Source organism: Photinus pyralis, unplaced genomic scaffold, assembly GCF_008802855.1.
Source record: "Photinus pyralis isolate 1611_PpyrPB1 unplaced genomic scaffold, Ppyr1.3 Ppyr1.4_LG4, whole genome shotgun sequence".
NCBI lineage: Eukaryota > Metazoa > Arthropoda > Insecta > Coleoptera > Lampyridae > Photinus > Photinus pyralis.
In genome coordinates this window covers 13505567-13528827 of record NW_022170511.1, presented here as the reverse complement: position 1 = coordinate 13528827, position 23261 = coordinate 13505567, and the positions used below count along the sequence as shown (strand labels likewise).

The window sequence follows — 23261 nt, the reverse complement described above, 5'->3', positions numbered from 1 at the left end:
ATCGTGTTCACTAACCCCATACCATAAAGAAACCCAATCAGATCAGCGCAATGTACTATCCTCTTATCTATCCTTCTACCTCTTTCCGATTACAATAGAAGAAAGCAGCGACGGATATGCGTCTTCACCTCCATGTTCTTCTCCATTCTCTTCCCCATTCCGTTTCTCGTTCGTTCCTTCCATTTATCTGCCCTATTCCTTGCCTTTTCCCTCCTCCTTGCCCCGATGATGATTTCATTGTAGGTTTTCCACAAATGAAATCACATAAGGCAAAACGTAGCTACTTTAATTTGCAAGCGCAAATATATGAAAGATTACTGTGGTTTCTAACCGAATTGTATGCAAAAAATGGGTACTACATCAACCGCATATTGAGGGAGGGAAAAAGAAAATCACATGTACTTACGTTAGCAAATGCACTGCCCTTTCCACAGGCCTGTTTTCGTATTGGGGATCAACACTATGTTTTTTAATCTGTTCCGATGTCTAAAAGCTTTCGCGATAATTTGCGCAATTAGGAAATGTTCTGGTGGATACCTTGCCACGGCCGGGTCGGTCTAATTGGATATTTCGTAAATCTTCGTCCATTTCTGCATACTAGGGTGGTGATATCGTCAGTACACTGTCACAATATTGACGTGTCGAGACATCTGCCAATTGTTGTAATTTCATTTATCACCCCGCGGAGGTGTTGATTAACGGCAGAGCTGATAAGTGGTGCAAGGGGAGGAGGTCAGGGGTATGACAGGGACTTTGATCCCGAACCGGTAGCGTAGATCGCAACAGGTGCCTCCTCACACAACTGCTGACGGGCTGTCGTGAGAACGGTGTATATTTTATCAAAATGGGAATAAGGGCCTAAGAAGGTGCAACCGCTGCGAGGGAAGAAATCACCAGGGACACGCTAGAAGTTGAAGTTGCGCAACTGATGAGTCCGCACAATTTAATCGAGACGATCCTGAAGAATGAGACACACTGGGACATGATTAGGTATTGAAGGAAGGTGTGTGGAACCCAGAAAAGTGAAACATGGAACTCTACGACGGGCAGCTGCAATTAACAACTGCGGCTGCTGAGCTGGAAGCAGCTTTTGTTATTGTATATGAGGCAGAGGGGAAGAACGGAAACAAAGAGTTAAGGGGATTAAAGATATGTATAGGGAACCGTGAAGAAGGGGTCGAGGGAGGTGCAAAGCGGGAGACGTAACGGACACGTCAAAAAACCTTTAAGGAGACGTGAAGAGTTGTGAGGGACAGCTGCAACAAGCGTCGAGACAAGGAAAAGTGAACGCCTTAAGGGAAAGTGAAGTGGGCATGAAAAAGGAGGAGCTTGAAGAAACTGTTAACTGACGGATCCAAAAAGCGATAGTAGGCCACTATCCGTAGGCATGTGGCAGGACGAATGGAATGACAGAAATCTTGGACTCGAAAACTGGTGACACCTCAAAAAATGGACCAATAGAAAACAAGGCGCAATTGCCAATTTTTGTCACACAGACTCTTCGCACACAGATAAGAAACTATCGACCTTCCCTGTATATACTTAAAAATTGATCTATGGTTGTTGAATTCCTTCCCTCCCATTTGAAGTTTTAAAATTTAAGGTTATGTGTATATTCCCAACTTGATTCCCAATTACAATGTACGACGATAATCACAGATATTTTCTGCAATACATTCTGCACAATAGCTACATTCCCATCGAAACAGCTCTCAACTTTTGCACTAGCAATTCAATTGGTAAACGTTCGCATTTAAAGGACATTTCTATTTATCGCTTTCAGAAGCCGTAAAAGATGGCAAGGAACTGAAGCAGTTCGTGGCGGAAATCAACGATAAGATTTCGAAGCAGGACCTGAAGATCAACTTTTTAAAATGCGAAGTGACCGGTGATGATAAATTGGTTTTGCTGAACACAGTGAACGACGACGTGTCCAAGCTTCAAAACTCCTTCAGACCGGCGGAACTGGAATACTTCCAACTGGTCTTGCAGGAGCTGGTCACGGCCGACGATCACCAAATCAACAAAATGCAGTGCTATAATCTCAACATGACCGCAAACAGAATTAACGCCGACACAATCGAAAAGTTGCTGGAAAAGTGGACCTCGCAGGGGTATTTAGTCGAGAACGGTTCGTCTATGTGTCTCGGTGCTAGATGTGTCGCGGAGTTCGATCCGTACTTTAAAGTTCACTGCAAGGATTACTACAGCGATTGTTTGTTATGCTCGGAAACCGTCTTTGTTGGGTCGACTTGTGACGCCTGCCAGAGCATAATGCACAGGCATTGCATCGATAGATACTTGACCAAACACGACCAGTGTCCTTCTTGCAAGCGCACTTGGAATGCTCAACGGATGCAAGCGGTAAATGGGACTGAAGAATCATCGTCGGATGAAAGTGAAATTCCTACGCCTCGTGTATCTAGAACAAAGCGTAAGCGAGTTTTGTGACTCCTTACATCCACGTTTTTAATATTAAATTAATAAATGATTAACACACTTTGGTCTATGGTTTCGGGGGGCACCTCTTTAAATTTTAATGATATACCACAGAGGCTACTAAGTACAGGGTGTTTGCTTTACAACTTTATTACAGAAACATTGGAAATCTCTTCACAATTTCCTTATAATTATTGATAAAGCCCTCGTGTCCTTAACTATGTGTAAAATCCCTATGGTTAGGCAACACACCTTACAACTGAAAGAATGGCTCTGTGTATACAACCGTTCTACGCAGATGCGGAGAACACTTACCCCGAAAACACGGTAAACACCCGCGTCGTTATCTCTTAGCAGCAATAAAACACGTGCGTTAATTAATTTTCACATGATAAAACTCCTTATCGCAAACGACCAGAAGTGTCTTACTTGTAACACCTTACCTAAATTGCATAAATGATAAACGCGATAGAATTAAGACGAAAACTACACAATTTCTAAAAGGAAAAATATGAGCTACCGTTAAAATCTCCATTTCGTAATTAATTATTCTCGAGACGCGTTGCACCTCTGACGTCACGATTCATCACTGATCACGATACAGGTTTCAGATTAGTTTGTTTACATTTTATGCAAGATAAACTGAATTACGTTGCGTTCTCTGAACAATTGTTTATATCGGTGCGTGTAAGACTTTGGCGTTAAATTGTAATCCAATTTGTGAATTGATTTTTTCCAGTTAGGAAGATTACATGGAATGGTTATATTGTTTAAAGTGTAACCTATAACGTTTGCATCATAAATAAAGCAGACGGTGTATTGTCTGCATTTAAAAATATAATTCAGGTAACTTATCAATTTCAACCTTGGTGGGATATTTCGGTTCCGGTTGTTTTTCGAAGAAAGTTAATCAGACAAGCATTTATTGTGTACAATATATTATATTTGATTGATAATACTTTTTCACATACATATAAGTAAATAAATAACGATTGGATTAAGGCACATTACGTACTAAGATCAAAACGCGTTTCTATGTTTTCCAATTCCGAGCATATTCGATGCGGGGTGCAAAGGGATAAATGGGAGAGTACGTAATGTACAGTAAACATAAAAAGCAAGTCCTAATTTAATGGACGCGCTGGTGCTGTTTCCTGATTGCAGTACACAGATGGAAGCATAATTTTGAGGGCCTCCTCATACGAAGGCGGAAGATCGGTCTTTCCCTCGTCGACCGAATTCGCGTAAGATGGCGGAATATCAGAGCGACCGTCGGCATTATCGTCATAATCCGTAAACCCGTCGATCATCTCCTCGGAAAAGCTGAGCACGGTGACGTCGCCGATGGCGTCGGTATGCACTATCGGGGCCGGTATGCGATTTGTTGCGTTCAAATTCGGCAAAATGCAGCCGGCCAACGGATTCGTGTCTCGGTGACGAACGCACATCGCGTGCGTACACGGCGGACCGTTCGAGGAGACCCTTTCCAAGCGCGCTCGCACGTTCGGGTTGTTCCGAACGCACATGCACATTATCCCGCCGAACAAGAACAGGCCTCCGATGATTGCTGGGAAATATACTTTACCTTGCCGCACCATAGCGTCGGCACACACTTACCTATACAATACAGAAAACCGTATTCGTTGGTACCGGAAACGGCTAGAATACGTTCAAGCATTAGATACTAATTTATTTAAACGAATCAAGCATGTAAATACGGTGCAATGGCCTTGTCAGAGATCAATAATAGTTATTTATGCATCAAGGGCATTAAGACGATAGTTATACCGAAAGGGACAAACCCGGGGATCGAGTAATGCCCGAGTTGCATACAAAATTTTATTTTTCATCTTTCCAAATAATGCATTTCCAATATACAAATGTAATGATTATCGTTTGCCAAACATTAAAATGCTTCATATAAATCAAGTAGCATCCTTTTTTATTACATAATACAGGGTGTTACATGACCGCATGCAAAAAAATTTGGTGATAGGGGGGATCAAGACAAGCACTTTTTCCAAATAAACCGATGGTCCAACGTGTTTCGAAGAAGTGGTGAAATTTGGATTTCGTCTTTAATTTTTTTCTCAGCAACCATAAGAGTTACAAAGATGGGTTTTCGGGTATCACTCACTAATAGGCGGGGGACACTTTGTAACCCGAAAACCCAATTTTCACATCAGTATAACTTTTGTTTGAAATGTGATTTTTTGTCGATAAATTTTGTTCCTTAACTCATCAAGTATGTACAGGGTGGCCAAATAAGAATGCGAGGTGCTGTATCTGGGAACCTGTCCATCGTAGCGGCTTGCGGTAAAAAAATTTATTACTAAAACGGCCACGATAATAACCTGGAAAATATTTTTAAGTTTCTGCAATGGCCGCTAGGGGGCGTAACTGCAATCTGGAATCTAAAAAAATGATTTTTCTGTGAATTCCGCTATATTAACCTAACAAAAAAATGTCCGGTCTTTGAAGTTGACGATAATCTGAACCAGAGGTGCCCAAACCTTTGTATCGTTTGATCTACTCTGCACAAGTAAGATCCTTCGCGATCTACCAGCTACTTCTACTATGAAAAAAGGTTTTTGTTGTTAGGATGATGTGTAATTGAGTTTTCATTTTACTTTAGTCCGTCGTATTTCTGATGTTGGTGGGCACTTATTTCTGATTGTGATGGAAAGTTGCATATTTTTTATATACACTCAAAAAATGTCTCTTCAGATTACCTACCTTTTTACCACCCGCACATTAGTAAAGGGATATAGTGCATTGGGGTTAAAAATGCCTCCTTCCCCACCGTTTTGATGGAAATACTCGCTTTGAAGCACCAGAAATGCGAATCAAACAAAATCTGGAAGAGGAAGAAGAAGAAGAAGCACACCAATGTATCCTTAAACATTGTAAAAAATTTGCTATACCACCCGCACACCTGCGTATTCGCGGTTCTGCCCTTTTATATCTAAGAATAAGTGTACCAAATTTGGTCCCAATCGATTCAGCCGTTTAGCCGGAAATGAGAGTACAGACGGACCGACACAGATATACCAACATTATCGAGATTTTGTTTGATTCGGATTCCTGGTGCCCCAAAACGTGTGTTTCCGTCAAAAAAGTGGGGGGTCACTTTTTACCCCAATGCAATAGGTACTTATTAATGTGTGGGTGGTAAAAAAAGTTTTCTTCCTACTCTTTATCAAAATGGTAGGGTTTTGGTCGCTTGGGCTGATGAGATGATCGACTCGGAAGATCGCCGCGATCTGATCGCGATCGACGGTTTGGCCAGCTCTGATTTGAACCTTTTTTGTTTTTCCTGTATCTCTAAAAATGAGGTGGTGGGGGGGGATTCAAAAGTTTCCGTAAAGAACACCCTGTATCTTCGAAACGACTGAGCCGATTTTAACAAACTCGGGTTAATTGAAAAGAGTTATTCTTCGGCTACAAATATAATATTTGAAGTTTTGTTAGTTTCACATATCGCCGCTTAAGGGCTTTTTTCGACATTCCGACAGAAATGGTTAATTTTCTCAAAAAAAATAAATGCGTTGGTTTGATTTTTTTTTCATGAAAAAGTAGGTAAATGATGCCTAAACAAGCTCGCAAAAACCCCATGTCGATATCAAGTTCCTAACCTAAAATTTAGGCCAAAGAAACTTTTATACCCTCAAAATTTTATTTTTTTAAGCGAATTTTTCCGGAATTATTTTTATTATATATTTTGTGGCCCTAAGGTGGATCGATTTAAAAAAGGAAACTTTTAATGCCGCCGTATAAATGCCCGAAATGCTGGCCATCACGATATAAATATATATATCTCAAGATATCGAGATGCTGTTTTCGCGAGTTTGTTTAGGCATCATTTAGCTACTTTTTCATGAGAAAAAAATCGAACCACTGCATTTAATTTTTTTGAGAAAATTACCATTTCTCGGAAATGTCGAAAAAAAAGCGGCGGCGATATGTGAACAAATTCAAAAATAATATTTGTAGTGAAAAAGAGCTCTTTGAACTAACCCGAAAAATCGGCGCCGTTTCGAGATAGTTCTTACCCCCCCCCCCTTCATTTCTAGAGATACAGGAAAAATTGCCAAACAAAAATTGTTCAGATTATCGTCGACTTCAAAGACCGGACATTTTTTTGTTAGGTTAATATAGCGGAATTCACAGAAACATCAGTTTTTTAGATTCCAAATTGCAGTTACCTACGCCCCCTAGCGGTCATTTCAGAAACTTAAAAATATTTTTCAGGTTTATCTCGTGGCCGTTTTAGTAATAAATTTTTTTACCGCAAGCCTCTGCGGTGGGTATATTCTCAGATACAATACCTCGCTTTCTTAGTTGGCCACCCTGTACACAACAAATTTCGTGGAACTCTCTCCATGTTCGTTGTCCGGCCAAGAATTGCAGTAGAACTTTTTTTTTCGAATTTCCAAACACTAATTCCAGATACGTAATTTTCATGTTCAAAAACCCCCAGATACCAAATTTCGTCAAAATCAGAATTTTTTTCGCACCCCCAAATAGGGGCATCTCGGCTTCATTTTTTATTTCTGATCTACAAAACACAATAAAAATAAAAAGACCTGTGTGTCCTCAATTTTTATTTGCGAGTAAAATAAACCCACAATAAATTATTGAAAAGGTGTGTTTTAGTCCGAATTTGAAATGCTTCAGTCTAAAACGTCACAAACCTACAACCAATCACGTAGAAGTGAGCCGGCAACCTTGCGCGAGGGTCTGACGTTTGTCGGATTTGACGTTTTTAGAGGCATGTATCTAACGCGAAAGGGAACGACAAGTGCCTGCGACAGATGACGCAGGTCAAGGTTATTTTCTAATAAAACAACCTTGGACGCAAGTTACATAAATGACTTTCTCCTGCAATATTGCCAAGTCGTATGTCATCTGAATGGTTCTAGCAGCTGATTGGTCGGGCTTATTACGTCACAAAGCCCGCCACAATCATCTCGTTTTGAATAAACCCCTAATACCGTACATGGTCACTCTTTTTTTTCTAATCAGCCACTAAATAAACATTTACTGTCCAAAAAATTGTTTTTTGTTTTAAGTTTTCCGCTTATTAAATTAGAACTACGGAATTCAACTACACTGTAAACCCTATATATAAAATCCACATTTCACCACTTGTTTGGGGGTGGCTCACAAACGAAACTCGTTGGACCATCGGTTTATTTGGAAAAAGTGCTTGCCTTGATCCACTCTATCACTCAATTTTTTTTTACATGCGGTCTGTAACACCCTGTATAACTCCATCAATATATTTGATAGGTCCTGTGAGGGCATAATCATCTCATTATGCCCACGGGCGTAATAGACTGCTTTATATATCTCATATGACAGATATAACAGGAAAATGAAAAATAAATAATTTTATTATTTATCTCCAGACTGGCTTTTAGTGTTATCATACATAATACAGTAAATAATTTTAAATAAAAACAACATTGAATTCGGATTTAATGAAAACGAGCGAAATTTGCGCTTAATCCAAATTAATAACCACATTTACACCTAAAAAAATTAGATTCAATTATACAAGATCACGCGTCGTTACTAAGAGGTGCCAGTACCATTCAAAAACGTCCATAGGACGTCGTCCACATAACAATTGTTGGTGGTATGAGTATCTGGAGTATTCAGGTTTGGAAAAAGGTTATTGCAGGTCTGCCTTTTAATGAGCTAGAAAGAAACCCAATCAATATGCATTATGAGTGTGAAGTGAGAATTACACATCAAACTAAAAGCGCTGATGCCATTCTTCCTCTGTTGAGAAGGCTAGTATCAATTGCTAGTCAATGTCAACAGTTATGTCTCACTCTCACTCATATAATGCTTATTGGGTTTCGTTTCTAGCTTATTATGTCAGACCCACAATCATTTTTTTCCATACCATGATCAGGTTGCAATCAGGACCAACCCAACTACATACAGGGCAAACAACAAATACAGGTCTGACCTTAAATGCGGTGTCTATCGTGCGATTTTATCAGGAAACGGGCGGTACTTACAACCGGAAGAATCTAAAACAAGACATGAACACGCACAGGCCGTTCGCTTCGTTACACATACCGACAGTTTTATAATCGGTTCGTTTCAGCAACTCCTCATACTCCAACTCGAGATGCGGAGCATTATTAGAAGCTATATTGGATGTGAACATATTCGAGCCAGGTTGACCGTAACCGGGCCAAATTTCGGAACGGTCGTCCGTTCGGTCATTCCAAAGTGATGGCTCCGTGTACTTAAATTTCCTTCCATTTTTAAGGAAATCGTCGAGCTTGTCGGAAAAGTTTAATTTTATTTTACGGTCGTCCGTTTGGTCATTCCAAAGTGATGGCGCCGTGTACTTAAATTTCCTTCCATTTTTAAAGAAATCGCCGAGCATGTCGGAAAAGTTTAATTTTATTTTATTAAAATCTACAAGACGCACTTTAAGCAGAACTTTACATTCGGTTACGCCGTTTTACCGTAGCCGTCCTCATCTACAAACAGGAATGAGCGAACCGAGTGGAAGATACGCACGAGAAATTACCGATTCTGTACTGTGTTCGTTTTAGCCTTCTTTTCGTCGAGGAGCTATCATCGAGGGTGATTGTGACCGCCTTCGACACGTTGTACTTAAGACTCTTGCAAATGTATACGTCAGCATCTTCGGGTCGAAACGGTATAAAGTTGATTCGTGAGGCGTCATCGTTGCGAATGTACCTGTCAGACCTGCGGGAGAACTTAAATAAAACGGGAACGATGGAAACTTACTCGAAACTGCCGGAGTTTCGCCTCCACTCCACGTCATTATTCGCGTTGTTTATGTCTTTGCATTTTAGAGTTACGTTTCGTCCGCTTGAAATCTTAATAGTCGCCGCTATCGGATAATTTCTCCCGTTAATGCTTTTGTAAATCAGTAAGGAGGATTCTCCTGAAAGCAGTGCTCGTTTTTAAAAGCGCCATGATGTAAAGGAGGAGAGTGAAGAAGGTACCGGTTAGAAATGTAATTGAAAGTAATAGTAACGAAGTAATACTGGTAGGCATTATCACTATCTTTTTCAAGTAATCATTATTCGAGAGTTAAGACCAAAAATCGTTAAATTTTAATTCAATTAAAAAGCGGTTGGATATATATAAACAAATTTGTCCTTGAAAAATGTTTAATAAAATAATAACTGTGGTGTAATCAGCGTTGCCAAATTTATAGTGCCGCCGTGGCTAGCGTCACGCTAATACAGTTGTTGAAAGACATCGTTGTACAAAGTCATTCGAAATTCAGTAAAGTATGACTGAAAAAGACAGAAAGCACTTAAGCTTGAGGAAGCGCCTACAAAAAGGGGGAGTTACATTATTTTTAATTTGTATAATCTTTTTTGAGAATATACCTACCTAACTTATTAGTAGGTAGGTAACAGATTTAGAAATTAACTACAAAATATAAACTTGAAAAAACAAAAGGTTTGTCTTGTCAAATCCAGAGGTCTCGGATTATTTATAAAGCGTGGTTTAGACGCTACGATAAATTGTAACAATTTATCGTAACGATCGTATCGTTACGATTTATCGTTGCGTGTGAACAGAGGATTGTAGCGATTTATTGGAATTGGATTGGATGGTTGATGGCGGCCGGCTTCAATTTCTGCGAATCGTAGCGATAAATTGGAACGTGTAAACAATAACAGACATTTATCGCTACGATTTGTAACAAATTTTGCCGACGTGAACCATTTTTGTATCCATTTGGGCTACTTGGACTGTCCCTAGCGCACACATTTTACATTTGGCGACTGGCGATCAAGTTTGGCCACCCAAAAAAAATATTTAGCGACACATGACTACTTATAAATCATAATCGAGATTAAGATTCTATTGTAAGCAAGCAATGTAAGCAATAAAATGCGAGTATAATTTATATTAGTGGACAGAACCAAAAGACAAGTGGAAAAGTAAAAAAATTAAAACTGTATTAAACCGTGATCGACAATGAGATTGGAACAAGAAATCGTTACATGTAAACAGTACGCACTCTTTCGATTTATTGAACGATAAATTGAACAATCAGATCGTTACGATTTATCGAAGCCAAGATCGTAGCGTCTAAACCGCGCTTAACAAAAACTAAAGTGCAAAGAAAAATGTCGAATCTCTTTATAAGACAAATTGGCCCTTCTCCTAGTGAATACCTAGTGCGGAATAAAGATAAAAGCTTACTATCCATACAAAATGTCTTCATCTGAAACAGAACAAAAATTATTGCAAATTGAATGCGACTCCCGTGCGGTGGAGGAACCCATCGGGCGTGGATATGGGGGCGCCCATACAGACACCTGAATGATCTTAAAGTGACTCGTGCTTCGGTGTGGGTGGAGACGATTATCATTGGCTCGTCGGGGCTAAAACCCAGACTGCGTTAGCGATAAAATTCGTTGCCGCGGGCCAACCAGTGATCGTGCTGAGTTCTGCGTGACAGTGGGGTGCAGTGTGGATTAACGGTGCCATTCGGATACCAAGCGACCTCCGAGCTGTGGCCCCTTTCCTACGGGCTAAAAAAACAGAGCGGTTCACACTGGAGTTATGTTCTTGAATATAGAGAAAGCCTGATGTGATCGAGTATGGCACCCATGGCATCGATTCCCGAAGTTAGTCGATATGCTCCATGATGTGACCGGCTGCCGTGACGTCATGATCGTATACGATAGAGATAAGTTCAAGTTTAGCTGAACTAACCAATCACAGACAAGAATTGAACTGTCATTTGTCAGTTTTGTATTTTGTTTTGTTTATGCATTATGGATACTAAAATAAGAAATAGAATAGGGCAATGACTGACGCCCAGAAACAATTGTTAAATGATGCCCAACGTCTTTTGGAAGAAAAACCTCGAACAATTCCATGTTTTATTTCACAGAAAATATGTGAATGTATAGGTTAGGGCACTGTATTAATAACCCAAGCAAAACAGCTGCAAGATCCGTCCTGAAGCTGCAACTGCGCATGACTTTCACGCAACGAGTGGTCTAGACTAGGCATGGGAATTTTTTTTGATATACTTATCGATAGGTATCGATAGTTATCGATATATCGAATAACAATAGGTAGAGCTAAAAAAATCGATATATCGATAACTATCGATATATCGATACTAATCGATAAGTATCGATATATCGATACCTATCGATATATCGATAACTATTGATACTCTACAAGAACACGGAAATAAAACCAACCCGGCAACGTTTAAAAATGGCCACCCGAATGATTTATTCATTGGATTATTCCCTCCAAAACCAAGGATGCTAGCATCCTTGTCCAAAACTAAACAAGATTCCGCTTAAATTTGAAAAGTGGCACGTGATAAAACATCTAAGGCAGGGTCCCCTTACGTTAGTTGTAGACAAATGCTTTGACCTGAAGCACAGTAGGGAAGGAATGTTCTCGCAAAAGTAACTGCTAAGCATAAAAAGAGTACGACGTAAGAAAAACCTCGCAGTTTGATTAATACAATCCAAAAGTTAATTATAGTCCATCCGTTATTACTATTCCGATATGTAATTAACCCCACTAAATGCAGCTTTTTTTTACTTCACGTCGTCGATTTAATATAAATAATTCTCTCAAACAAACTGCAATGCGCTATTGTTGACGTGCAGAATAAGAATGAACAAAGTAGGTAAGGTTCCGAAACGGTTAATCGATTCTAGGTCGTATCGCTTACGTTAAAGAATGTTTATTGAAGTGAATTTCGTTTGCATGGCATGGCATCAAGTAGGCGTAAAAAACATTGCTGTAAACAAAAACTGGATACAAGCGAAATTCACCTTAATTAGCATTCTTTGACGTAGGCGATACGACCTAGAATCGATTAACCGTTTCGGAACCGTACTTTGTTCATTCTTATTCTGCACGTCAACAATAACGCGTTGCAGTTTGTTTGAGAGAATTATTTATATTAAATCGACGGCGTGAAGTAAAAAAAGTTAACGCTGCATTTAGTGGGGTTAATTACATATCGGAACAATAATAAGAAATGGACTATAACAAAATATTTTGTAAAAGTTTAAGCAGTCGTTAACTAAGATAGTAAATGTATATCCACAATGTTGGTAACACTGAAGGTTAAAAGCAAGTTTTTGGGAACAATGTGAACAGTTTTGACTACAGTTTTTTTAACACCCCCGTGACTGCTTCATTCACGGAGAAAATTGTTAGTAACAAACAACAAGTCAGTACATACCTCCAACGAATCGGTAATTTCCACATATTAAAATAAAATTATCAAAACTTACATGATTGTTACTTCAGGGACAAGACCAAGTAATCAACATCAATAAACATAAATTAAGCAAACATTACACCAAAAACGTAAACAATTACAAACAATAGCATAACGGTATCACACATGTGGTTCTATATTGCGGTTAAACCAAGTAAATTTCAAAAACAAAGATTGAAACGCACAACAAATATAAAATGCGCCATACAATACACAAATACTATATAAAGAAATGCAAAATTGCTGCCTGCATTAAATAACACAAAATAACAACAAACAGTTATGGAGGGACGCGTACAGGCGACCGTCATTCAAGACAAGATGCTAAACGTAACCCCCCCGTTCGTGCTTTCTAGGTGGCGCAGGCAGCTTTTCCCCACCTAGAAATTGTATGGTTGCCAACTCTCAAAAATGTATATATCGTCGTTTGTTGTATATACAGGGTGGAACCTTTCACCCTTAATAAATCCCAACGTCTCGGGTATCACGTCACCTTTGGTATTCTTCCGCTTGTCGGGTGTGCTCGCCTGGCTTCCCTCTCTCTCGTTCGTGTTACATGCGTGATGAACTCGTCTATCATCCTCCAGCCACTCACACATGCTGTCGATGATACCAAAGAGTAATTATGGTTACTCTTTGATGATACTATCCTCTTCTATGGGGCCCGCCAACTCCCTCCTTAGCGTCCATCTACGCCTTTCCCACCTCTCACACTCAAATACTGCGTGTCCTGGAGTGTCTTTATGCCCGCAGTCCGCACAGGTGTCCCGCCGCCTTTTGAATCTGTGTAGGTATTCTTCGTTCTTCCCGTGTCCTGTTAAGAACTGTGTTAGGTGGTAGTGTACCTCTCCGTGCTTTCTCTGGTGCCATTTCTGGACATCGGGAATCAATCCTTCGTGTCTTGTTTGCACGAGGCTCTTCTGAGTCTACCTCCACTAGATATATCCACGTGAGAGAGGCCACTCTGGTATCCTTGCGCCTGAAAAATGAAGGGTTGTATAGCAAAGGTATTGAGGTGGGCCACTCTCAAATTATTGGGGAGGCAATGGAGAGATAGCCTATCCCAGTAGAGCCATCTCCTCAATTCATATTAGGGGAGAAGTATGGCATTTTCCTTGATGTGGCATCCCAACCATACAAGGAAGCCCGTTGCACCCCCCTGCAAGAGATTCAACTGCCTCAGATGCAAACTACGTCGACATCTCAGCAGATTCTTTTGCAAATACCAAAAACGCGACGATTTTCAAAAAATCATCGAGACGTATTTAGTAGAGATAAAATTGGATTTCACCACACGTCACGTTTACAACGTCTCTAATCAAGAACAACAGCCCATTAGGAAAAACCAAGCGATATTAGGTAACGCAGTGTAGATCCCCATTTAGAAGATCTCACTGTCGCACAACGGCCCAGCACAAAATGTGGATCATCATTCTAAAAAAATTGCACCAGGGAAGGCATAATTTGGAAATCCCGATACCCAATGGATCGCGCGTGACAAGACAATTTTCGTAGTGGGGAGACGGTCGACAACTCATTTATGAGATATCGACAAAGCAGATAAATCAGTACATTATTTAACTTGTAGGTACTATCGGCCAGTTAGTGCACAGAGATAAGTGGAACTAACCATGGTAAGTACCATATGTATATCATGTTGTCAAGTCACTGATTCAGACTGGTTCGTTGGTCAGAAATTGTTATTCTTATTACCCAATTATCCAAACGAATACAGAATTTGTTTGTCAAATATAAGAACCGAAGTTAAATGTTATTGCCCCCTCGACCTCCATCGGTTATCTTATCGTGACACGGTCTACATTTTTATTTGTGCAACGCGTTAACAACAAATTCCTCATGCAAAGTTGGGTCTCGGTCACATTACGGTACCCCCTCCTTGCAAATGCAATGCGCCCATTACACAGATCTCGTTTCAGGATTGTAACGTGACCGATATAACACTGGATGGTGAGTGCGAAGAGGCGGTTGAAGAGATCCGGAATGGCGGAAAATACAAGTGCATTCTTCTCACCTTGCGCGAGGGCTCTTCCCTTCATTTGGACGAATGCTGCCGGGCGCACGAAGAGATTGAAGCCACACTTTCTAAGCTGCAAAGAAATAAATGCCACTACATCTTGTACTACGACGATCATTCGGCGGAAAAGGGAGAACTTGTCTTGGTCGCATGGTTTCCGCCGGAAATTCGAAATGACGAAACGGACTTGTATTACAGGTAGGGATTAAGTCGCGATATCTAACTGGTGATCGTATTACCATATAGGGCACTGATGATTGTTAAGTACATACTGAAAGTGGAACATCTCCTGATCATGAACGACGGAATTGTGAGCGCACAACATTTTCGGGACTCGGTTCGGAAAACCCTCGGTGAGAAATTCTGTCGATCTTAGTGGAGCACTAACTGTTTTTGATTTAGCCTGCGACACCAACAAGAACATCGTTCGCTTTCCCGAAGCAAACCATCCGATCGACGAAGAGGGTCTCGGTTGTCTGTACTACAAAAAGATGGTGGAACATAAAGAGAAAATTGCTCAGATCGTCGGAATGACTGGGAAAACTGCAACGTACGGGGAACTCTTGCGGGATTCCGTTCGGCTAGCGATTAACCTGCGAAAGAGAGGAGTTGGGCGAGGAGACATTGTGACGGTGTGCAGTTGTGACAACGATGTTGTGGCTATTCCGACCTACGCCACGCTGTTCTTGGGGGCGTCGGTGTGTGCCTTTGACGTGTGGTATGGTGTAAATGATTACGTCAATAGCTTAAGACAAACTGCGCCAAAAGTACTATTTCTGGAACCTTCAGTGGTTGACAAAGTTGAACGTGCACTAGAAATTGTTGGGCAGAAGTGCGAACTGGTTGTTATGGGAGAGACGAATGTTCACACAGCCTTCTCCGACCTAGTACAACCGGTACTTGGTGAAAACGAGTTTAGGCCCGTTCCGGTCGTCAGCCTTCTCGATGACGCCTACATATTCTTCACAAGTGGTTCGACTGGGGTACCAAAGTCGCTTTGCCATAATCACTTAACAATGCAGTACCAAACCTTTAACTTCATGTAAGTCGCTCTATTGTATTTAACAGGTTACAGCAGTACCATGTAATGTATATGGGGAGGTTACTGATTAGCCACACTGTAAAGAGTGTGCAAATCTTTGCTAGTCGGCACGAATTTTTATTGACCCTTAGGAGATGGTTATTAGAGCTTGTCCAAAGGTTAATTCGAAATCTTACAAGAGGTGTTTCTCAGAAAGGGGAGTGGCTCCATTTTAAGTGAAGATGTAGCGTAGTTGTGGAGTCTGTCAACAAAATCAAGTAACGAATCAATAATATTCGTTGCTCCACAAAAGCTGCAACCCTGGCAATAAATGACTTTCCTGTAAAGGCTAGTTTTTCTTGCAAAATTGATCAATTTAAAACTGGGAGGGGTCATATTTGCGGACGGAGGGTAGCTTGTGAACCCTTAAGCAAATTCAGCTAACGAAACAAAAATATTTGTTGCACCACAAAAGCTACAACCCTGGTAAGAAATGATTTTTCTATAAAGTCGAGTTTTTCTTAAAAAATTGATACATTTGAAACTGGGAGGGGTCACATTTGCGGACGGAGGGTAGCTTGTGGACTCTGTAAACGAAATCAATAAACGAAACAAAAATATTTGTTGCACCACAAAAGCTACAACCCTGGTAAGAAATGATTTTTCTGTAAAGTCGAGTTTTTCTTAAAAAATTGATACATTTGAAACTGGGAGGGGTTACATTTGCGGACGGAGGGTAGCTTGTGGACCCTGTAAACGAAATCAATTAACGAAACAAAAATATTTGTTACACCATAAAAGCTACAACCCTGGTAAAATATGATTTTCCTGTAGACGATTGTTTCTTGAAAAATTGATAAATTTGAAACTAGGAGGGGTTACATTTGCGAACGGAGGGTAGCTTGTGGACCCTGTAAACAAAATCAATTATTGAAACAAAAATATTCGTTGCACCACAAAAGCTACAACCCTGGTAAGAAATGGTTTTTCTGTAAGAGCGGGTTTTTATTTAAAAAAATTGATAAATTTGAAACTGGGAGGGATCAAATTTGCGGACGGAGGGTAGCTTGTGGGCCCTGTAAACAAAATCAATTAACGAAACAAAAATATTCGTTGTGCCACAAAAGCTGCAACCCTGGTAATAAATGACTTTCCTGTAAAGGCGAATTTTTCTTAAAAAATTGATAAATTTGAAACTGGGAGAGGTCACATTTGCGGACGGAGGGTAGCTTGTGGACCCTGTAAACGAAATCAATTAACGAAACAAAAATATTTGTTACACCATAAAAGCTACAACCCTGGTAAAATATGATTTTCCTGTAGACGATTGTTTCTTGAAAAATTGATAAATTTGAAACTAGGAGGGGTTACATTTGCGAACGGAGGGTAGCTTGTGGACCCTGTAAACAAAATCAATTAACGAAACAAAAATATTCGTTGTGCCACAAAAGCTGCAACCCTGGTAAAAATGACTTTCCAGGAAAGGTGAATTTTTCTTAAAAAATTGATAAATTTCAAACTGGGAAGGGGTTACATTTGCGGACGAGGGTAGCTTGTGGACCTGTAAACAAAATCAATTAACGAAACAAAAATATTCGTTGAACCACAAAGGCTACAACCCTGGTAAAAAATTTTTTCCAGGAAAAGTGAGTGTTTCTTGAAAAATTGATAAATTTGAAACTGGGAGGGGTTACATTTGCGGCCGGAGGGTAGCTTGTGGACTCTGTAAACAAAATCAATTAGCGAAACAAAAATATTCGTTACACCACAAACGCGACAACCCTGGTAAAAAATGATTTACCTGTAAAGGCGAGTTTTTCTAGAAAAATTGATAAATTTAAAACTGGGAGGGGTTACATTTGCGGACGGAGGGTAGCTTGTGGACCCTGTAAACAAAATCAATTAACGAAACAAAAATATTCGTTGAACCACAAAAGCTACAACCCTGGTAAAACAAGATTTTTTTGTCAAGGCGGGTTTTTCTTGAAAAATTGATAAATTTCAAACTGGAAGGGGTTACATTTGCGGACGGAGGGTAGCTTGTGGACTCTGTAAACAAAATCAATTAGCGAAACAAAAATATTCGTTACACCACAAACGCGACAACCCTGGTAAAAAATGATTTACCTGTAAAGGCGAGTTTTTCTAGAAAAATTGATAAATTTAAAACTGGGAGGGGTTACATGCGGACGGAGGGTAGCTTGTGGACCCTGTAAACAAAATCAATTAACGAAACAAAAATATTCGTTGCAACACAAAAGCTATAACCCTGGTAAGAAATGATTTTCCTGGAAAAGTTAGTTTTTCTTAAAAAATTGATAAATTTGAAACTGGGAGGGGTCACATTTGCGGACGGATGGTAGCTTGTGGACCCTGTAAACAATATCAATTAACGAAACAAAAATCTTCGTTGCACCACAAAAGCTACAACCCTGGTAAGAAATGGTTTTTCTGTAAGAGCGGGTTTTTATTTAAAAAAATTGATAAATTTGAAACTGGGAAGGGTCAAATTTGCGGACGGAGGGTAGCTTGTGGACCCTGTAAACAAAATCAATTAATGAAACAAAAATATTCGTTGCAACACAAAAGCTATAACCTTGATAAGAAATGATTTTCCTGGAAAAGTTAGTTTTTCTTAAAAAATTGATAAATTTGAAACTGGGAGGGGTCAAATTTGCGGAGGGAGGGTAGTTTGTGGACCCTGTAAACGAAATCAATTAACGAAACAAAAATATTCTTTGCACCACAGAAGCCACAATACTGGTAAGGAATGGTTTTTCTGTAAGAGCGGATTTTTATTTAAAAAAATTGATAAATTTGAAACTGGGAGGGGTCACATTTTCGGAGGGAGGGTAGCTCTTGGACCCTGTAAACAAAATCAATTAACAAAACAAAAATATTCGTTGCACCACAAAAGATAACAACCCTGGTAAGAAATGATTTTCCTGTAAGGCGAATATTTCTTGAAAGATTGATAAATTTAAAACTGGGAGGGCTTACATTTGCGCCGAAGGGAAGCTTGTCGCTTGTAAGCAAAATCAATTAACGAATCAAAAATGTTGGTTGCTCCACAAAAGTTTCAGTTTTGTATTTATTGTTTCCGAAACGACCTGACTGTTAAAAACTAGGAGGGGGTACTGTAACAGGAACCTCTTACACAATTTGCATAATTATCCAATTCCCAATCAATGTTATGGATACTCATTTATAATTAAAAATGCTTCCAAGTTCTGCATATGCACAATCATCAACATGCGGGAAAAGGTATTTCCATTAAACATGTGCAAGAAACTACTAGCAAAGATACGTACCTGTATTCTCTTGCATTCAAGAAAAAAAATGACAGGTATATATTGCGTGGCACTTCTGCAACGTTTGAGTACAACGGTTGTCGCCACATATTGACCCAACAATTTTAGCACCACTGACTTTTGCTGGGATCTCATCCTTCACTATTCCACCCCATACTGGACGTTGTACCCGAAATACCTAGGAGTAGCAACACTTATGGGCACAATGCGCCTGATTTACAGGGCATTCTACGAGAATTACTGGCACTTCGCGAAATACAAGGTGAGTAGCAATCAGTCCGGCTGCCCCATAACTGTCAGAGATGCCCTTAGGTAACAATGCTATTCCTATCCGTGACTGAAATCTCCACTTTATGCACATACGAAAGGCCAAAAGACATTGATCTACGAGGAATGGACATTATAATCGGCGGAAACGTCGTAACCAACGACCATCTCAAGAAAATAGAAAAGATCTTTTACGATTGTCAGATATTTCTATCCTACGGCATGACTGAAGTGCCATGTGGGTTGATGACGTTCAAGCCCAAGTCAGAACTCGACAGAAAGTTGAAGGCGAAATATCCCGCGTCTGTTGGCGTAAGTCTTCCCGGATTGTCGTACAAGGTATGTAATCGACCAAAAATTAACCCCCTACATTTAAAACTTCCAGATCGTAGATCCCGAAACCGAAGAAATCCTAGGCCCGAACCAGAAAGGCGAACTACGCGTTAAAACCCCATTCCCTCTAACCGGTTACTTCCAGGTGCAGCCCTCCCCTCTTTGGGACTCCCACGGTTGGCTAAAAACCGGCGACTTGGCGTACTACACCGAGGATCGATGCTTCTACGTCGTCGATCGCATGAAAAACATGTTCAAATACAAAGATTACCACATCGTGCCGAGCGTACTCGAGCGGGCTCTCGAATCCCATCCGTCCGTCCGTAAGGCCGCCGTGATCGGCATGCCCGACGAGGAGTACGGTCACCTCCCCTTGGGCGTCGTCACGCTGAAATCGACGCAGGAATCGATTACCGGCGCAATTCTGCGGGACTTTGTCGACGAGAGGGTTGACGACTATCAAAGGTTGCGCGGTGGGGTGAAAATTATCGACCAATTTCCCACAACGTCCACCGGGAAGATACGTAAATGGCTATTGCACGATATGATAGTGAAAGCGAGTTAGACGTTTTCATTTCCAGCAGCTCTACCTTAAGTTATTTCGTTTACACTACCATCTGAGCTACTGAATCCTGATTATGTCAATACACCAATAACATGTTAATCAATTTTGTATTAAATTTAGCAATTCGTGGCATTTTCCTACTTTCCATAGTCCGTGTACTAAATATGTAGGTACCCCCTATCGTGAAGTTGAAGGACCCTAGACTAAATCTTTTGAGAGGGCACAAGCAGTTAAATCCCGGGTACCCAAATTAGGAGAAGAGTCGGCGTCCTAGCTGCGCGTCAGGAGAAAAACCAGATGATGTCTGTAAATTATCGAGTTAGTACCTATACCTATGTACTCGTATGTCAAAAAAACTGTCAATAAAAATTAAGCTTCAGTCTTGTATCCTTTTTACAAACATAAACTTGTAGAAAGAAATATTGTGGTTGGTAAAACCACAGACAAAATGTAAAACTCTTTATTTCTAACAGAATATTTGGTGACCCCGAAATTTTGAAACGTATATACCATGGATGCCCTTCGGAGAGCCAGACGGCCACTTCGGAATGGAGCTAAATGAGGATAGCTGAGTTAAACAGACTGTTCCAAGTGGAACCAATTTCGAAGGAAAGGATTCAATTTGTCCTGAAGACACTGAATGAGAAACATATTAACTTAGCAGAGTTAGACCAGAAGATTTTAGGTCAGATGGTGGATGATGGAGTTGACGAAACGGATCAAGACACTGAATATGAAGCTATTATAGAAATGAGACAGCAAATAATGACAACTTATTTTAAAGCTGAAGAAATGTTTGTTACTAGTCGTGTTGCCCCCATCCAGTATTACATTTGGATCTGAAGGTGGAGCAAGAGCATTTCGATTACCCAAGATCGAGTTGAAGAAATTTTCAGGAGAGTTCAAGGGTTGGTTAGGATATTGGGCTGAATTTGAAAAAAATGACCAAGATAGTTCTTTACACGGCAGTGATAAGTTTCAGTATTTACTTCAGTCACTTTTACCTGGAACCGATGCACATGAGGTAGCAAGTAGCTATCCCCAGTCAAATGAAAACTATCCTATGGTAATTGAGGCTTTTAAACTAAGCTACGGGAATGAAGATTTACTACTTCAAGTTTACATTAGAGAATTATTAAAGTTAGTCATTTCCAATGTGAATTCAAATGACAAGATCCCTTTTCAAATGTTGCATATTAAGCTAGAATCACACTTCCGAGCACTGAAAACACTTAATCTTGAAAAAGCTGATCCTGCCACATGGCTTTATCCATTAGTTGAGTCAAGTCTACCAGAAGAGATTCTTTTGACATGGCAGCGTAGTTCTTTGGCTGTCCATGATGGAAGTGAAGATACACCTTCGAGGAACCGCTTAGACCTGCTCATGGAATTTCTGGATAAGGAAGTAGGGATCCAACAGAAGATTAGTTTGGCTCGAAAAGGATTTGGAATGGAGATCAAGCCAAAGAAAGCAAATGTTCAAGCTAAAAACAAATTATCTCAACCTACCCCAACCTTAGCTTCTTGTCATGATGGAGATCAATCTTGTTTATTTTGTGGGAAGAGTCATGGAAGCAAAGAATGTAGTAATGCTAAGAAATGGCCACTTGAGAAGAAAAGAGATGTACTAAAAGAAAAACAAGTTTGTTCTTCATGCTTCAAGAGTGGACACCCGGCTAAATTTTGCAAGAATAAGAAGAATCTCAACTGTTTCATTTGTGGCGGAAAACATTATCCTGTCATGTGTTCTAACCTTGCTGATAAATCAAAAGGGAATAAAGTTACAGATTATACTACATCTGCCACTGCCGAAAATATGACCGGATGTGTGAATCAGATTTGTAGCAAAGAAATAGATCTACAGACACTTATAGTTCGAGCAAGATGTGGAACTAAGGAGAAGACAGTGAGAATATTCTTAGACAACGGCTCCCAAGGATCCTACATTTTTAAATCAAATGCTAAAGATCTAGAACTAGAAGTAAAAGGAACAAACAAAATTACTCATTCACTCTTTGGAGGCACTCAGACGGAAGTGATTACTCACAATATACATCATGTGACATTGGACAAGATTGGTGGAAAAGAATATTCATGTATCATTAGGGAGTACGTAACGAAGAAAAGATCTGCAACTTTATCCCACGTGTTTCAAGTAACTCTATTTGGTAAAGAGTTGAACAGGAAAAGAATAAAGTTGTCAGATGTGGGAGATGGATGTCCTCCAATTAAAATCTTACTTGGTGCTGACGTTTATGGGAGACTTCTAACGGGAAAAAAGACAACACTTTCCAATGAAGTCACAGCAATTGAAACTAAGTTAGGTTGGACGTTATGTGGGAGGATGGGTGAAAGAGATGATAATAACTTATCAATGTGTATCCTGTCTATGGCTATTCAAGATGCATCGGTTTCGCCGCTTTGGGATCTCGATCTACTTGGAATTCGAGATGAAACTGATGTGATATCTGTGAAACAGCAAGAACAAGAAGATAAGCAAAAGTTCTTCAACTGTTTGACAAGAAATGCAGATAGGAGATATGTTGTATCCCTTCCTTGGATAGATGACCACTCACCACTACCTAAAAATATTGAAGTTGCAAGGTTACGCTTAAATCATGCTACTAAACGTTTGGAAGAAAATAAACTGTTTGAAGAATATGCTAAATTGTTTCAACTTTGGAAAGACGAAGACTTTATCGAAGAAATCAACCCTATTGTCTGTGACAAGAAAGAAAAGGTTCACTATGTCGCCCATCGAGCAGTGATCAAAATGAGCAGTTTTACTACCCCGGTTAGGCTTGTTTTTGATGCCTCATGTAAGGTTGGAAAAGGACCTTCATTGAACGAGTGTCTCAAGAAAGGAAATAACTTTATCAAAATGATTCCTGATGTGTTGTTACTGTTTCGAGAAAAGAAAGTGGGATTTGTTTCTGATATTCGTAAAGCTTTCCAGATGAAGTGAATGAACAAGATAGAGATTGTATGAGATTTCTTTGGTGGAAAGA

General features: G+C 40.0%; 3 protein-coding genes across 5 annotated transcripts; 2 read left to right on the top strand and 1 right to left on the bottom strand.

The window, feature by feature from the left end:
• Nucleotides 1-1591: 1591 nt before the first annotated feature.
• LOC116168637 (non-structural maintenance of chromosomes element 1 homolog) lies at nucleotides 1592-2500 on the top strand. Its single transcript, XM_031484568.1, has 2 exons — nucleotides 1592-1739; nucleotides 1784-2500. Exons 1-2 carry the CDS (start codon nucleotides 1640-1642, stop codon nucleotides 2449-2451), a joined length of 768 nt encoding a protein of 255 aa, XP_031340428.1. The 5' UTR covers nucleotides 1592-1639; the 3' UTR covers nucleotides 2452-2500.
• An 860-nt stretch (nucleotides 2501-3360) lies between these two features.
• Nucleotides 3361-9611, bottom strand: LOC116168654. Of its 3 annotated transcripts, XM_031484592.1 has the most exons (9): nucleotides 9441-9611; nucleotides 9220-9379; nucleotides 8996-9177; nucleotides 8931-8945; nucleotides 8870-8880; nucleotides 8533-8764; nucleotides 8472-8483; nucleotides 4057-4098; nucleotides 3361-4006 (listed from the first exon to the last, which is right to left on the bottom strand). In XM_031484592.1, the coding sequence occupies exons 1-9, from the start codon at nucleotides 9490-9492 to the stop codon at nucleotides 3564-3566; spliced, it is 1149 nt and encodes a 382-aa protein (XP_031340452.1). In that variant the 5' UTR covers nucleotides 9493-9611; the 3' UTR covers nucleotides 3361-3563. The 3 variants fall into 3 exon arrangements, with proteins under 3 accessions (XP_031340452.1, XP_031340450.1, XP_031340451.1); XM_031484590.1 differs by having other exon boundaries at nucleotides 8533-8880; XM_031484591.1 differs by having other exon boundaries at nucleotides 8533-8880; nucleotides 8996-9168.
• Nucleotides 9612-14105: 4494 nt separating this feature from the next.
• Nucleotides 14106-20374, top strand: LOC116168380 (luciferin 4-monooxygenase-like). The gene is made up of 7 exons (XM_031484180.1): nucleotides 14106-14355; nucleotides 14659-14954; nucleotides 15003-15109; nucleotides 15159-15798; nucleotides 19197-19350; nucleotides 19401-19694; nucleotides 19741-20374. The coding sequence occupies exons 1-7, from the start codon at nucleotides 14353-14355 to the stop codon at nucleotides 20251-20253; spliced, it is 2007 nt and encodes a 668-aa protein (XP_031340040.1). The 5' UTR covers nucleotides 14106-14352; the 3' UTR covers nucleotides 20254-20374.
• The last annotated feature ends 2887 nt before the right edge of the window (nucleotides 20375-23261 follow it).

Coding starts and splice junctions, on each gene's coding strand:
- LOC116168637 (XM_031484568.1), top strand. CDS start 1,640: ATGTACGACGATAATCACAGATATTTTCTGCAATACATTCTGCACAAT. Junction 1,740..1,783: donor TTGCACTAGCAATTCAATTG/GTAAACGTTCGC, acceptor TATCGCTTTCAG/AAGCCGTAAAAGATGGCAAG.
- LOC116168654 (XM_031484590.1), bottom strand. CDS start 9,492: ATGCCTACCAGTATTACTTCGTTACTATTACTTTCAATTACATTTCTA. Junction 9,178..9,219: donor CGAAACTCCGGCAGTTTCGA/GTAAGTTTCCAT, acceptor GTTCTCCCGCAG/GTCTGACAGGTACATTCGCA. Junction 4,007..4,056: donor CGGTTTTCTGTATTGTATAG/GTAAGTGTGTGC, acceptor TATATTTCCCAG/CAATCATCGGAGGCCTGTTC.
- LOC116168380 (XM_031484180.1), top strand. Junction 14,955..15,002: donor GAAACGGACTTGTATTACAG/GTAGGGATTAAG, acceptor ATTACCATATAG/GGCACTGATGATTGTTAAGT. Junction 19,351..19,400: donor GGCACTTCGCGAAATACAAG/GTGAGTAGCAAT, acceptor AGATGCCCTTAG/GTAACAATGCTATTCCTATC.